Genomic DNA, 13,846 nt, shown 5'->3' on the forward strand with positions numbered 1-13,846 from the left:
GTCACAAACGAAAGTCATCCAAGTCATCCAATCACAGGAGCAAAACAAAAGTGGTATATGAAAAAGAAAGAAAACATCAATGGTGCAAGCACCCAACTCCATCCAAAACAAAACATTTCAATCAAACTGTAACATCAGTGCCAAGTCCACTGTCGCTGGAGGGAGCCAAGAGCTTAAGGACTTCGGCTTCTGCGGCTTCATTGGCCTCCCTAATCTGGCGGGACATTTCATGGCCCTCATCCTCGTCCTGGTGCTCATGCCCAGAATGCTCTCCATCATCCCGTGCTGTCTGCGCGTCGTCTTCTGACTCAGAGCCATCGATAGAAATATCATCGTGATGGTCCTCGTGGTCGTGCTCGGCGATTGAGCTCTCCGCCACACTGTATGAGTTTGTGGAGCTCACTCCGCTAACACGGCGGTGATCGGTGGCATCTGTAACCACACTGTCGACGATGCTGCCAGAGTAGCTTGTCTTGCGCTCCGTGCCTGCATTGCTTGCTGCGTAGCTCGTTCGACGGTCGGTAGGTGTGTTACTCTCTGCATAACTAGTCTTGCGCTGCTGACCACCATCTTCCGCTCCGCTTGCAAGCTCGTCCTCTTCGTGGAATGGCTCATTTTCTTTGTCGGCAACAGAAGTTGGGCCAGCCCAAGAAGTCTTGCGAGGAGAGTTTGATTTGACGGAGTGGCTGCGCTTCAAGTTCGTGATGCCAGATTTAGCGCTCACCTGTCGGTCCACACCGCGGTTGCCTGTGACGTGACTTAAGCTAAGTATCCGACGTTCCTTTCCGATGTTGGGTAGCACAGCGACTGTGCCAGCATGAAGTGAGGTCGGCATTCTTTTCAAGGCCATCCCGACACCATTGCCAAGCAGACTGCGACTGTCCTTGGGTTCTTTGGCAGTGCTAGCAGTGCTTGCTACACTAGGACTGCGGGCGCCTGTGCGTGAGGAGCGAGTGCTCCGAGTGCTGCGATTCCTCTTCAAGTTCATGGCCTGCGAGCTATTGGATCGCCCGAGGAGGACGGTACGAGCATGGTCGAGCACACCCTCCAGAATGCGTTTCTCGAGGCCATCAGCGCGGTCCTCCATCTGTCGCATCTCTTCGTGGCGTATCTCTAGGGCCGTTTCAAGACCGGACAGATCCTTGCTGAGCTTGTTGTTTTGCTTGATCATGTCTTCCTTCTCTGCTCTAAGACGATGAATCATGTTCAGCATAGAATCCTTTTCTTCGTGCAAACCAACAAGCTCCGCTTCCACTTGCTCACGCTGTGAAACTCTTCGCTCAAGGGCGACCGCAGCCTCCTCAGCTTCGCGTCGCTTTCGCTCCGTGTCCTCGGCGACGAGCACTGACTGGGCAGCGAACATCTCATTCATTCTCCGGGAGTTTTCCATGATATCCCTGTGCATCTCATCCAGCTTTGTCATCTGGGTAACAGAATGATCGGACTCCGGCGGATTTAGAGGACGGCTGAGCAATGCGTCCAGTTTCTCGTGAACAGGACCACTCCCATTGGTGGCGCGATCAAGAAGTTCATTGAGCTTCTCATATATTTGATCGTTCGAGCCTGAACCTTGATCTAGAGCACGATCAAGCTTCTCGTGGAGTTGGTCATTCTTTGAGTGATCAAGCAGAGTGCTCAAAACCTCGTGGACCTTGTTATTCTTGGCATGTTCCAAAAGATCGTCGAGCTTGCTGTGTAGTGGAGTATCCTCTATGGCGAGTGTACGGTCTGCTTCAGGTGGAGGCAGCGCGGGTAGCATTGCCGGGATGTTTGAAGGCAATGCCGACAATTCCGACTTGAAGTCCTCCGCTGACTTCTGGGAGTGATCGTAGTGCTGGCTGACGATTGTCAATATCTCCTGTACAGATTCCAGGATACGAGGGTGGAATTCAAGGAGCTTGCTCTCCACTCTATCAGTAGCAGCCGCGGCCCTTTCATTTTCGGCTTGAGATTGCTCCTGGTGCGATTTCACATCATTGTGCATGTTCTCCATTTGCTGGCGGGACTGATCGACTTGTTCCATGAGAGCCTTGGTGTCCACACTCAACCGCTCACAGGTCTCATTAACACTATCACCCATGGCACCGATGACAAGCTTGATGTCCTCAGCAAGGCTTCTTGTACTTGTCAAAGATTCGGTGTGTGCCAGATCTCTCTCTTCCGTTTCTGAGAATTTCGAGTGGAGGGACGTGTGCGCATCTTCATACTTAGCCAGGACTTCTGAAATCTTTTCGTCGATCTTTGTCCCGACCTCAACGATAATGGCGGCCCGCGTCTCATCGTGTTTGACCATTGTAGCGGCATCACGCTCCTCCTTTTCGACCTTGACTGCATCTTCCTCGCCCCGAGAACGTTCAAACTCTCGGTTGATAAGGTCGGTGAGCTCCTTGATATTGTCGACGGTGGTGAAGCTCTCTGCGGTGATTGCTAGGCCTTCGAGAAGCTGTTTAAGCTCGGCCAGGCCTTCGGTACTGCCGTCAAGCTTGCTCTTGAGCTCATCCCCAAGCTCGCCGACGACAAACTTGGCTTCGTCGATTTTCTCAGCAAGTCCACCGTGCTCGACCTTGCGAGCATCAAACCCTTGGGCGGTCAATTCGTTGCTGCTCTCCATCTGTTCTCGGAAATCGCAGACAAGTGTTGATAGCTCCTGGATATCGGTCTTGGTGGGGAGAGTGTCCACATCAGGAAGTTTAAGCTCGTCGACTTGAGTTTTGACCTCGAATATCATGGCTTCGACCGTTTGCAGATCAGATTTGAGTATTTTCTCTGAATCTTCTTCTTCCTCGCCATCCTTGGTTTTGCTCTTCATCTCATCTAGGACAACCCAGACATCTTTGATGAGACCCTCCAAAGTGCCAATCTCAGACTTTGTGGGAGCCTCAGCTTCAACACGACTAGAAAACTCGGCAATCGAATCCTTGGCCTCTCGGATCATGGTCTCTAGGGCTCCAATATGCTCAGGAGTTGCAACCTGGTCCGGGGAAGGGAAGACAAGTTCGTCGATCTGGGTCTTAGTACTCAAGAGTAGCTGCTCGAGAATTTCAGTGTCTTGCTTTCGAGCGGGACTCTCATTCTCGGCACTTTGTTCAGCACTCATCTCACCCATAGCGAGCTGAACTTCGTGAAGTGCAAGAAGGACTTCATCGAGGTGTGAGCGCTTGAGGGAATCCTCGTCGGCCTCTGCGGCGCGAGGGGTATTTTCAATGGCCTCGACCTTGTCATGAAGCTGAGTGATGAGCACTTTCAGACCGTCGATGTCAGGTCCGATGCTAGGCTCGTTTGCCAGCATGAGTTCACCGCCGCGGGCTGTACTGGCGTCATCCAGCTCTTTGTTAGATTCACGGAGGGAATCCATTTCAAGCTTCAGGTCCGCAAGACCATCTTTGATGGTGTCGAGAATCTCGGAGCTGTCGAACTCAGTTGGCTTCTCCAGTAGTTTCTTCAGGTCCTCGCGGATCGAGTCAACACCATCTGTGAATGCGTCGAGGAGCTCACTTGTGGCGGACAACGTGCTTTCGTTGCCGTCTTTACGCGAGGTCTCTTCGCGCAGGATGTCGAAATGCTCACGAAGGGCCGAAATGATTTCATCTTTCTCAGCACCAGGCTCGGCACGAACCACACTCATCTCCATGCGCTCACGAAGACTCTCAAATTCACTCTTGATGGTATTGACAACATCGTTTTCGTTGCCATCTTTACGCGAGGTCTCTTCGCGCAGGATGTCGAAATGCTCACGAAGGGCCGAAATGATTTCATCTTTCTCAGCACCAGGCTCAGCACGAACCACACTCATCTCCATACGCTCACGAAGACTCTCAAATTCACTCTTGATGGTATTGACAACATCGTTTTCGTTGCCATCTTTACGCGAGGTCTCTTCGCGCAGGATGTCGAAATGCTCACGAAGGGCCGAAATGATTTCGTCTTTCTCAGAACCAGGCTCAGCACGAACCACACTCATCTCCATACGCTCGCGAAGACTCTCGAATTCATTCTTGATGGTGTCGACGACGGCATCGCCGGAGTCATTCTTGTGGCGATCAGCAGCCTCTCGAATAGCATCCAAGATCTCATCTTTGTCTTCAGTGGCATTATTACGGAGAAGAAGAGTGGTGATTGTTCCCCGTAAGTGCTCGAATTCTTTTTCCATGGCATCCAGAAGCTCAGGTGTATCAGGAATGCCTCGTGGCGCATTCAAAAGAGATGTATCCGTAATAGTCTTCTCCATATCGGCTTGCAGGAGTCGGAAACCTTCTTTGACGGTGTCAATTACTTCGTCTTTACCGGAAAGATCGGCAGCGGTAACCACATATGTTTCAATCTCCTTGCGAATGATATCGAGGCCATCCTTGATTGCGTCGAGGACTTGCTCAGTGTCTCTTCCACCGGCGGCAGAGTACTGCTTGAATTCCTCTTTCATACCTTCAAATAAAGTCTGGAGGCGGTCCGTCATATCCCCGCCAACATTCGTATTCGCGGTACTGATGGCCTCGTTGAGACCAGAGGTGATTGCCTCCATCAGGTCATCCTGATTCAGCTCAATCTCCCGGGTGATCGAGTTGCCATTTTGAATTCCTTCTGCAATGGCAGTCAGAATCTCCTCGCGTGAAATGGACGGCTCTTGGACGTTGGTGATGAGCGCTGACTGTTGGCTGCTTGTCGAGGCTTCAATACCCTCAGCAATAGCATTCATGATCTCCTCCTTGGAAACACTAGGCTGGCCATTTATGCCGAGAGAAGCATGGGAGTGTTCGATGCCCTCAACAATAGCATTGAAAATTTCCTCCCGTGAGAGAGTGGAGTGCTGATCCTGATCCTCTTGCTCAGGCGATGTGAGAGCACGTGAAGAAGAGTTATTTGAGTGCTCAATTCCGTCAGCGATGGCGTTCAAGATCTCGTCTCTGGAGATATTGGGTTCTTGGCTGTTTGATGAGTCCTGCATGCCCTCCAAAATGGCACCGAGGATCTCGTCTCGAGAAATACTAGGTTCCCCATTATTTCTCAGGGAAGACTGCGAGTGCTCGATGGCGTCTACGATGGCGCTGAAGATCTCTTCGCGAGAGACGGTCTGCTGAACGTTGGTACTGAGGGCTGACTGCTGGGCATTCATTGAACTTTCAATGCCCTCGGCAATCGCATGCAAGATTTCATCACGAGAGATGTTTGAGTGAGCAATAGCAAGAGCTGATTGCTGAGCATCAAAAGCCTCATTGACAGCATTCATGACATCGTGACGCGAAACCCGTGGCTCATCCATCTCTTTGGCTGCAGTGAAATGGGCTTCGAGACCATCGGAGACAGCACTGACAATTTCATCACGGCCAAGGCCAGAGTCATATGAATCCTTGCTCATTGTGCTTTGTGCCATAGAGCCGGCCAATGCACCGAGGATCTCGTCCCGGATAGAATTTAGTTGGCCAACGTTGTCCTCATCCAAAGACCTGGAAGTGTTGTGGTTTGCCATTGTTCCAGTGACAGCTTCAATGATTTCGTCGCGGATAGAGTAGAGGTGATTGGCGTGGTCCTCATCTAAAGTCTTCGGCCCTGTGGGGGTGACTGCCATCGTTCCAGTAATCGCTTCCATAATCTCATCACGAATGGAGTACAGGTGCTGGACATGATCCTCATCCACCTCCTTTGAGCCTGCGTTGTTCTTCTCCATCGCTCCAGCAACTGCTTGAAGGATTTCGTCGCGGAGTGAAGTCAGATGACTGGCGTGGTCTTCGTCCACGGATTTAGAACCTGCGGCATGGCTTGTCACTGCCCCAGTGACGGCTTCAATGATCTCATCACGAACAGAGTAGAGGTGGTTGATGTGTTCCTCGTCCAAACCCTTGGGTTGCGTATTGTTGGCTGCCATCGTCCCAGTGACCGCATCGAGAATTTCATCACGGATCGAATAGAGGTGATTGACTTCTTCCTCGCCCAGAGACCTTGAACTCTCGTTATGATTGGCCATGGCCTTTGAAACAGCCTCGAGAATCTCGTCGCGCATTGAGTGAAGGTGGCCGACGTGTTCATCGTCAAGGGATCTAGAGGCAGGCTCGGGCTGCTTCTCCAAGCATTCGCGGATGGTTAAGATGATCTCGTCCCGGGATATACTTGGTGGATGTTCGATTTGGGGAGGAATGAACTTCTGCATGCCATCCTCGACGGCTGCGAGAACTTGGTCGTAGGTGACTGCCTGTTCGTGCTGGGGCTGGTAAGACTTGAGCCCTTCTTCAAGACATGTGAGGATCTCGTCTCGTTCCAAGCCAAAGTTGTTAAACTCGATTTCGGGCTTGTAGGTCTCCCAAGCTTCACGAACAGTCTCGAGGATGTCTTCTCTGTCCATTTCGGCACCTCGCGACTCGGCTTGAGGTTGAGGAAGTTCAAGCTCATCGAGAGCTTTCTTCACAACAGAATAGATTGCGGCACTGTTCATGGTCGATCGGAACTCGGACAAGTCGGACGATTGCTGCCGACTCTCGTTGATAGTAGCAGCCAGCTGCTCTTTGAGGTCATCCAGGCTGCGGTTGACGATGGCGGAGATTTCTTCGGGGCCGGCAGCTCTGGGCAGCTCCTCAGGCTCGTCATTGGCACGAGAAGCCTCGATCTCGTCTAATCGCCGTCCAAGTTCTCGACCCATGCCCAGCACCTCACCTCGTAGTTCGCGCACCAAGGACTTTACACCGTTGGTCATTCCACCTCCCTCGACGACGCTATTCTTGACACTTCTAAGAATTGCCAAAACTTCATCGGAATTGGGTGAAAAACCATCTCCCTTGTCAGAGTTGGAAAGGTCTAGTGCACGTACAGTTTCAGGATCCATGGATCCCATTGACCCAGATCGTGTCGGCTCAGGGCAGGCATTCCCAGATTCGATATTATCAAGATTGGCGGGCATACCATAAGATCGAACGAGCGCTTTGCTCGCAGGATCCTCTTTGACGAGGTTGAGGATCTCTTCCAGCATGACAGTGACCTTGTTGTCGGTGTCTTTGTCCGAACCGGTACCTGCGGGTCGAGATTTGATTTCTTCAACAAGCTCCAAGAGCCTTTCCTCACCTTCCTTAGTTGCCATCTCACGCAATACCTTTTCGAGCAAAGCGAGGGCTGCGGAGCCGTCGGAAATCGGGGCAGGGGAGACGCAAGAGTCCCGATCAAACGCGAACGGATTGGGGCTGGGCATGCGTGGCACGGAGTAACTCCTCTTCGAAACGGGACTATCCGGATCCTTGGGGTTAGGCCCATCACCACCCTTGAAAAGATTACTGAAATCAAACCTTGTAGCATCAGCGTCCAGGTACTTGGTTGTAAGATGCGAAGACAGATCCTTAAGGCTCTTGCGAATGTCTTCATCGCGTGCGTTGGTTGCCGCCTTGAGGCTAACCAGGTCGGTGGCATTGTCTTTGCTGCGTCGGCTCAAGTTCATCATCTCGCGCTGCAAGCTGCTCGCAATGTCCGTGAGACTGTGGATTTGATTTGAGAGGGTATCCATGCTCGCATTCTTCGTGGGATGAGGTTGCGGCTCAAAAGGCGCGGCAATCAATTTGGGTGGTTTGGAAGGTGATGGAGGGTCAGGTTCTAAAGGTAGCTGCATGTTTTGCAGGGCTAACATTGTAGCCGATGGCGGAGTACTTTCTCCAAGTATTGGCTTGGATAAGTAGCGACTCGATACGGAGTAGTTCATCTCCCGATCCGCGTCTTGACGGAGAGCTGGCGAACTGATAGATTTGGTAGGGTCGCGCGGCTTGGCCGCCTCAATAATGGTCGCACGAAGAGGGCGCTCCGGGGATCTGTTCTCAAGGTAATTCATAAAGTCGCTGCGCGCATCTTGTCGGGTATCTTCAGGCTGTAGTGACTGCATGCGCTTGTGGTGCTGACCCTTGACCAGCGACCTCTCTGGAGAAGAAGACTTGAGTGGCATGGGATTTGTTGTGTAAGAGCTAGGTGCGTGCTCGCTGGGTCTCTCTGTAAATTTTGCGGCCACTGCTTGAATGTTGGGGGAAACATTGGACCTCGTTGCAGGGCTCATTGGGCTCATCGAACGAGGATTCATTGGTAACGGCGGAGGCGCACGCTCGGGATCCGAACTGTCCCACCTGCGTAGACCGCGTTTTAGCATTTGTTTGAAGTCACCCATTGACCCGTCAAAACAAGAGTCAGGAGGCGTTAGTTGCGGAACCTACATTGGAACTTTAGGCTCGGAATATGTCATTGAATGCCGGACCAATTCCCGGTCACGGGGGGCGTCCTTGTCTGGGGACGGCATGATGTCTTCGTGAATGGATTGTCAAGATGTCTCAGAGAGGTATTGACAATATGGATGGAATGTATGTAGGGTATGTGTAAAATGCGTTCAAAGTAAAAACAGAAGCAAGGTCATCAAGGCATATCAACACAAGGGAGGAAACGCTGGAAGAACAAAGCAAAAGCTAACAATCTCAGAACTCGGTGGAGGAGAGAAAATCACCGGGAGATCAGCCTGATAAAAGAAAAGCAAGTGGAGATGAAGAGTTGTATGGAGAGAGAGAAGAGCTACGCAGCCTTGTACACATCACTCACGGCCATAGCAACCGGGGCAACTACGATCGTCATGTAAACAAAACCTGAGTCAGCGGAAATAAGGCGGTGAGCAGCGCTGGGCACCCAGGTGGGCACCTGCCCAAGGCTGGGCACGACACATCGATTATGTCATCATCATCAATTTATCCGGGCCCAATGGGGAAACTACCCCCAAATAGGCTAGTTGCCATCTGTCGGTAAGTCGACCAATCAATCCACAGCACACAAATCGCTACTGTGCCCTGAAACCCTCTACCTCACATCCGCAAAAACGAATACTTCGATCTTGACCGTTCCGTATCTCGACAACCACCCATCCTCGCCGCCCCCGGGACCTTCAAAATGAAGTGTACGTCTTCACCATTCGATTCCCCTTGCGATTTATATGCTGACGGATATGTTACAGTCATGAAAGTGGGCCGTGTGGCCATCATCACCCGTGGCCGCTACGCCGGTAAGAAGGTACGACAAGATCCTGATCCTCCCCGAAATTGAACACGAGAATGGAAAGAGGCGGAACGACTTGCAAGCGAAAGACTCAATAATTGAAAAGAGCACAATGCAATATGGAGGAACTACGCGACAATTTGAAAAAAAATTGTTCGGAGTGCTAATCAGGCATTTTTGTTCGAATTTACAGGTCGTCATTGTCCAGCCCGTTGATGCTGGCTCCAAGTCGCACCCCTTCTCCTACGCCATTGTCGCCGGTATCGAGCGTTACCCCCTCAAGGTTACCCGTGGTATGGGCAAGAAGCTCGTCGACCGCCGCAGCCGCATCAAGCCTTTCATCAAGGTCGTCAACTACAACCACTTGATGCCCACCCGTTACACTCTCGAGCTCGAGGGTCTTAAGGGTACCGTCACCAACGACACCTTCAAGGAGGTCTCCCAGCGCGAGGACGCCAAGAAGACCATCAAGAAGGCCCTTGAGGACCGTTACACCAGCGGAAAGAACCGTTGGTTCTTCACTGCCCTGCGTACGTTTTTACCCAGGATATACATTGATATGCATTTTGAAACTCGACACTAATACTCCGGAACAGGTTTCTAAACGGTTTACTTGGGCGTTTTGTCGTTTTGAGCGCACGGGTCTAGGTGAAGGCGAGGTCGAAAAACCATCGAGCACATTCGGTCCCTGCGAGCATGGGATGGGAAAACATACACCATGGCTGGAAACAGATTCGTGAATGTATCGATGAACTCCAGTTTTTAACGGGGGCGCCACTTCCATACCTGGTGTCCGTCTGAATGAAATGGAAAATGAACAATTATTTCAAAATCAATGTTGTCTATTACCTGAGAACTGGTCGACATCTTCCTCTTTCCCATAGGCCGGGAACAATTTTGGTCTGTTACCTCAACACAGATGAATCTCACCCGGGTGGACGGCCTTGTAGCTATATGGTTTGTCCCAGGTCATTCAATTACATGGTATCGTTGCTACGATTGATGTATCCATGTCCATCTGTAACACAATTGTAGTTCCTAAAAGCAGGTACTTGTGTCCTAGCTGGCAGTGCTAAAGCCCCTCTCTCTTCTGGAGCCTACGGGGTAGTCCTCAAGACACATCATTATCTAAAGAAAGACTACATTCTCGAACTTTTGAGGAGGATATGTCAGCCATGCCCCAAAGGTCTAGGTCCTCTCCTCCATACTGAGTGATGCAATTATAGATCCTCTTCCTCCACAGTCCATATACGAAATGTGAACCCCACCCCCGCCAAGATCTAACGTACCTCAGCCATCTGGGCATCAACGCTTGCAAATTACTTCACATTAGCAAAATTAAATCTTGAACTTATTTCTAGCATATGTAGCATCAGCGCTTGGGTTGCTATCCCAATAACATTACAGCTTTGACAGCTTTAGACCTCGGGAGTATTCCCATCTACAACGTAGGCAATCCGAACAATAAACCGCTTTGATTCCCCTAAACAAGGGGACAATGGTCTTTGAGTGGTATTCTCGGTATAGTCTTCGAGATTAGAAAAACACATTCTTTGTCTTCATTGTTTTCTTTCTATCTTAGTCTCCATAGCCTCAGATCATGGCCTTTCATTCATATTGATGCCATCCACATATAATATTTATATGAACCATCTTCGTAAGCCTTCATCAGCTTCACCCCATATCATCTGGCCACGACTGAGTTATCATTTCAATCAACTACTCAAAACACCCAGGACGATATATACCAAACTGCAAGTCAATACACATATCACCAGCCATCATATTTCTGTAATCATGCCCAAGCCTCTAAAAACAATCCCCGAGGACCCCAGGGAGGAATGGTTGGACAACGAGGTCCATCGACACTACAACATGCCCATGGTAGTTGTACGAGCCGAGCCTCATATCCTGATGCACTGCAATGTGTACCGCGACACTACTTCACTTCTCAAGACATCGGCCTGTATCGACAAGTGGGTTAACACCGAATATTTCATCTGGGAGATGTCCGCGGGGCTAGCTGACAGCGGAGTAAACCCACAGTGGACGGAGTTCTTCGAAAAACAATACAAGGAAAAGTGGGTGCAGATCCAGAACGAGTTCGAGAGCATAGCCGATCTCCCCGAGAGATTCCTGCACGAGGTTCCGATCCCGCCCTTTGAGGTTGCAGAGGTGAGAATTAGCGCTAATGAAACCCCGTGTTATTGGCGGCTCCGTGCGAACACAGGCCAACACATGATTGACACAAGCTTTTGGCATCTTTGGAAGTTGATTCTCAAGCAAAAATCGCCCACAGTTGGTCCCTTTGACGTTATTCTCAGAGTCCCCCTGCACATTCCTGCCGGGGAGGATCCTATCGATCCTTGGAATATATCTCTATAAAACGATCACCCTGCTTTTGTCAGTTGTAAGGATGTTTTCTATCCCTGCTAGGACCGCGCACACAATGATCCCGCTCCATTGAATTTCACATGTCTCCCTGAAGAAGCACCGCAAGTCAGTTTTCCTCCAGCTAGCTGCCGCCGAGCACGGTCTACCCCAGCTATTATCACCTGCCGTAACCCATGTGATACTATCTAGATTTTTTAACGTACTGGTCAGGTCTTTAATTGCGACGATGAGCAGCCTTCCAATTCCAATGTGATTCTTTGATTTGCGAGGTCATTTCGATTCCTGAACAGGTAGGTAATAAGCACTGTAGATGGGGGATATTATTATGAGTACTGGTAGGTTTTGTTATGCTCTCTTGCTTGTCTGGCCCCATATGTGTTTTTCTTTTCCCAAAAACGTATAGATCTACGTTAAATACAGTCTGTTGCGTCAATCCTCTAATCTTTCTCAAAAATTCGATATATAAGAAGTACAAGTTGACCAAACAATAAGCCATGAAAAAGTGATACCAATACCTAGAGCCACGGGTATTAGACAGAATCCATAACAGATGCCAGAATGGAAATTGATATAGCCATCTTATCACTATCATATGGAAGGTAGGAATATAGAATGAGAGCCTGCATATCGAAAACAATGAATCTTGCCATACTATATTATGTACGGTGTGCATAGCTGTGTAATGGTCGGTTTCAGCATAAATCATATGATAGGATCAAGAATACGTGGAACTCGGAGTTCCTTCTAAGGTGGCGTGGTCTGGACAACAAAACGACCATAAAATACACCCACTAATGCATGGCTTCATCTCCGACAAGCTGATTCCCTTGGCACACCTGTTGACGTGGTATTTTCCTTCAGGGTCGATGTAGCTAACAGCTGCCAAGCCAAGGGCAAAGCGCTTCGAAAATATTAGTTTTCCGGCACAATTGATCACAGGTAAAACACCAACACCTTGTATTCACCTGATTTCATGTGACCATCACCTCAGTCAACCAATTGATCTCAAGGCAACACAATTGAATCCCTGATATTGAGACAGCGCTAAATGACACCTCAGTTTCGCATGTGAAATGAATATCTTCGCGCTCAGCTAACAGCGGGTCACGGGCCTCCGCGACACTAGATGTTCAGAAGGCTATAACCGAGATCCCACCTTCATCTTAACCGCCACCCGCAGATGTAATATTGCGGTAATTAGATTTCTAAACATGACTGTGCGTCAAAAGTACAAAGGTAGTGGCGCGTTTGCCGTCTGAATCGAGAAGGTATTGATTCCCCACTGCACAATATCCCAATGGCTTCAAAAGCAGTGATAGGTCGAATGCAGTATAGTTTTTGGGCAGGTAATATAGATTTTACAGGGACAGCAGAGACAAAGCAATGTTTGTACTTTGTAGATGTTGAGACAACCGTGGTCAAGACCCACGATGTACAGGGATCTGCATAGTAGCTTAATCGAGTGGGTTGCCAGTCGATCGCCGGAATCCGGTCATCTCTGTAAAGGGGAAAAAGAAAACAGCAGGGGGGTTGAGAAAAAAAGAATTCACCCCCTCCGGCTTCGAATCTCAATGCTCATGACATATTTGGTCTAGCAGTTTTTTCATATGCCGAGCACAATGCTGGGGAAAGCTGGCCACCTCCCGGCTTACCCTGTTAGTCGTACCGAATACATATCCTGTCTGCATTCCTTTAGCAATGGGAACACGAAGGTCAGAATATGTACGAAGTACTCCGTACCAAGGTTCTTTCTATGCCTCACATAAATCACCTAGACTAATAAATATAGTATGACCATAGTACTATAATCCTATCGAACGCAACCGTTTCATAGGGTCACATCAAGCGCCGAGATTCGGATGAATCCGCGACGAATCACTTCGCCGCCTACCCGGAACCGGAAGAACGATCTCCAATCCGGCCAGGACCTCGCACAATCCTGCCCCTCCTACCGAATACATTTGGACCGGAAGTCATTACGTACTTCCGAGAGTGTACATACAAGGGGCAGATGGGGGGGGGGGACTTCCAAGGTTGACGTTCAGGCCAATGGGTGGGTACATGACTAGTATAATATGCAGATGGGCTAGGCTCACATAACCTACGGAGTAGAAGCCGAAGCATCATATTCTAGCAGGTTGACCCCGATCGGCCATCCGCGGCCACCGTCTGGGCGGTTTTGTTACAGGGTGCAGATAAGCAGTTTCGTCCAACGGAAAACGGTGGAACAGGTGAAAACAAGGCTTGTCTGGTGAAGTCACCCCCTCATTTGGGGTCAAATCGATATTCTGGGGGAGGTGATATCGAACCTTTGGGAAGAACCCTTGGAATGTAATAAGAAAAGCTGTTTAAGAGAGAGAATAGATGATTGATAGAGATCATCCTCAAGTGGAACCACACGGCGTTTTTACATCAGACCCGCAATCACATGCCAAAGTAGCTCTTATCAAAAATCTAG

General features: G+C 49.7%; 3 protein-coding genes across 3 annotated transcripts; 2 read left to right on the top strand and 1 right to left on the bottom strand.

The window, feature by feature from the left end:
* Positions 1-121: 121 nt before the first annotated feature.
* Positions 122-8,254, bottom strand: N7455_002912 (uncharacterized protein; the record flags this gene model as incomplete). The annotated part of the gene is made up of 2 exons (XM_040955280.2): positions 122-8,084; positions 8,172-8,254. 2 exons carry the CDS (start codon positions 8,252-8,254, stop codon positions 122-124), a joined length of 8,046 nt encoding a protein of 2,681 aa, XP_040814305.2.
* A 635-nt stretch (positions 8,255-8,889) lies between these two features.
* N7455_002913 (60S ribosomal protein eL27) lies at positions 8,890-9,598 on the top strand (the record flags this gene model as incomplete). The annotated part of the gene is made up of 4 exons (XM_040955078.2): positions 8,890-8,896; positions 8,954-9,009; positions 9,188-9,524; positions 9,591-9,598. 4 exons carry the CDS (start codon positions 8,890-8,892, stop codon positions 9,596-9,598), a joined length of 408 nt encoding a protein of 135 aa, XP_040814485.1.
* Positions 9,599-10,791: 1,193 nt separating this feature from the next.
* N7455_002914 (uncharacterized protein) lies at positions 10,792-11,379 on the top strand (the record flags this gene model as incomplete). The annotated part of the gene is made up of 1 exon (XM_040955211.2): positions 10,792-11,379. The coding sequence occupies one exon, from the start codon at positions 10,792-10,794 to the stop codon at positions 11,377-11,379; it is 588 nt and encodes a 195-aa protein (XP_040814312.2).
* Between the last annotated feature and the right edge of the window lie 2,467 nt (positions 11,380-13,846).

This window comes from Penicillium solitum, assembly GCF_028829755.1.
Source record: "Penicillium solitum strain IBT 25940 chromosome Unknown utg000001l_segment0_segment0, whole genome shotgun sequence".
Taxonomy (NCBI): domain Eukaryota; kingdom Fungi; phylum Ascomycota; class Eurotiomycetes; order Eurotiales; family Aspergillaceae; genus Penicillium; species Penicillium solitum.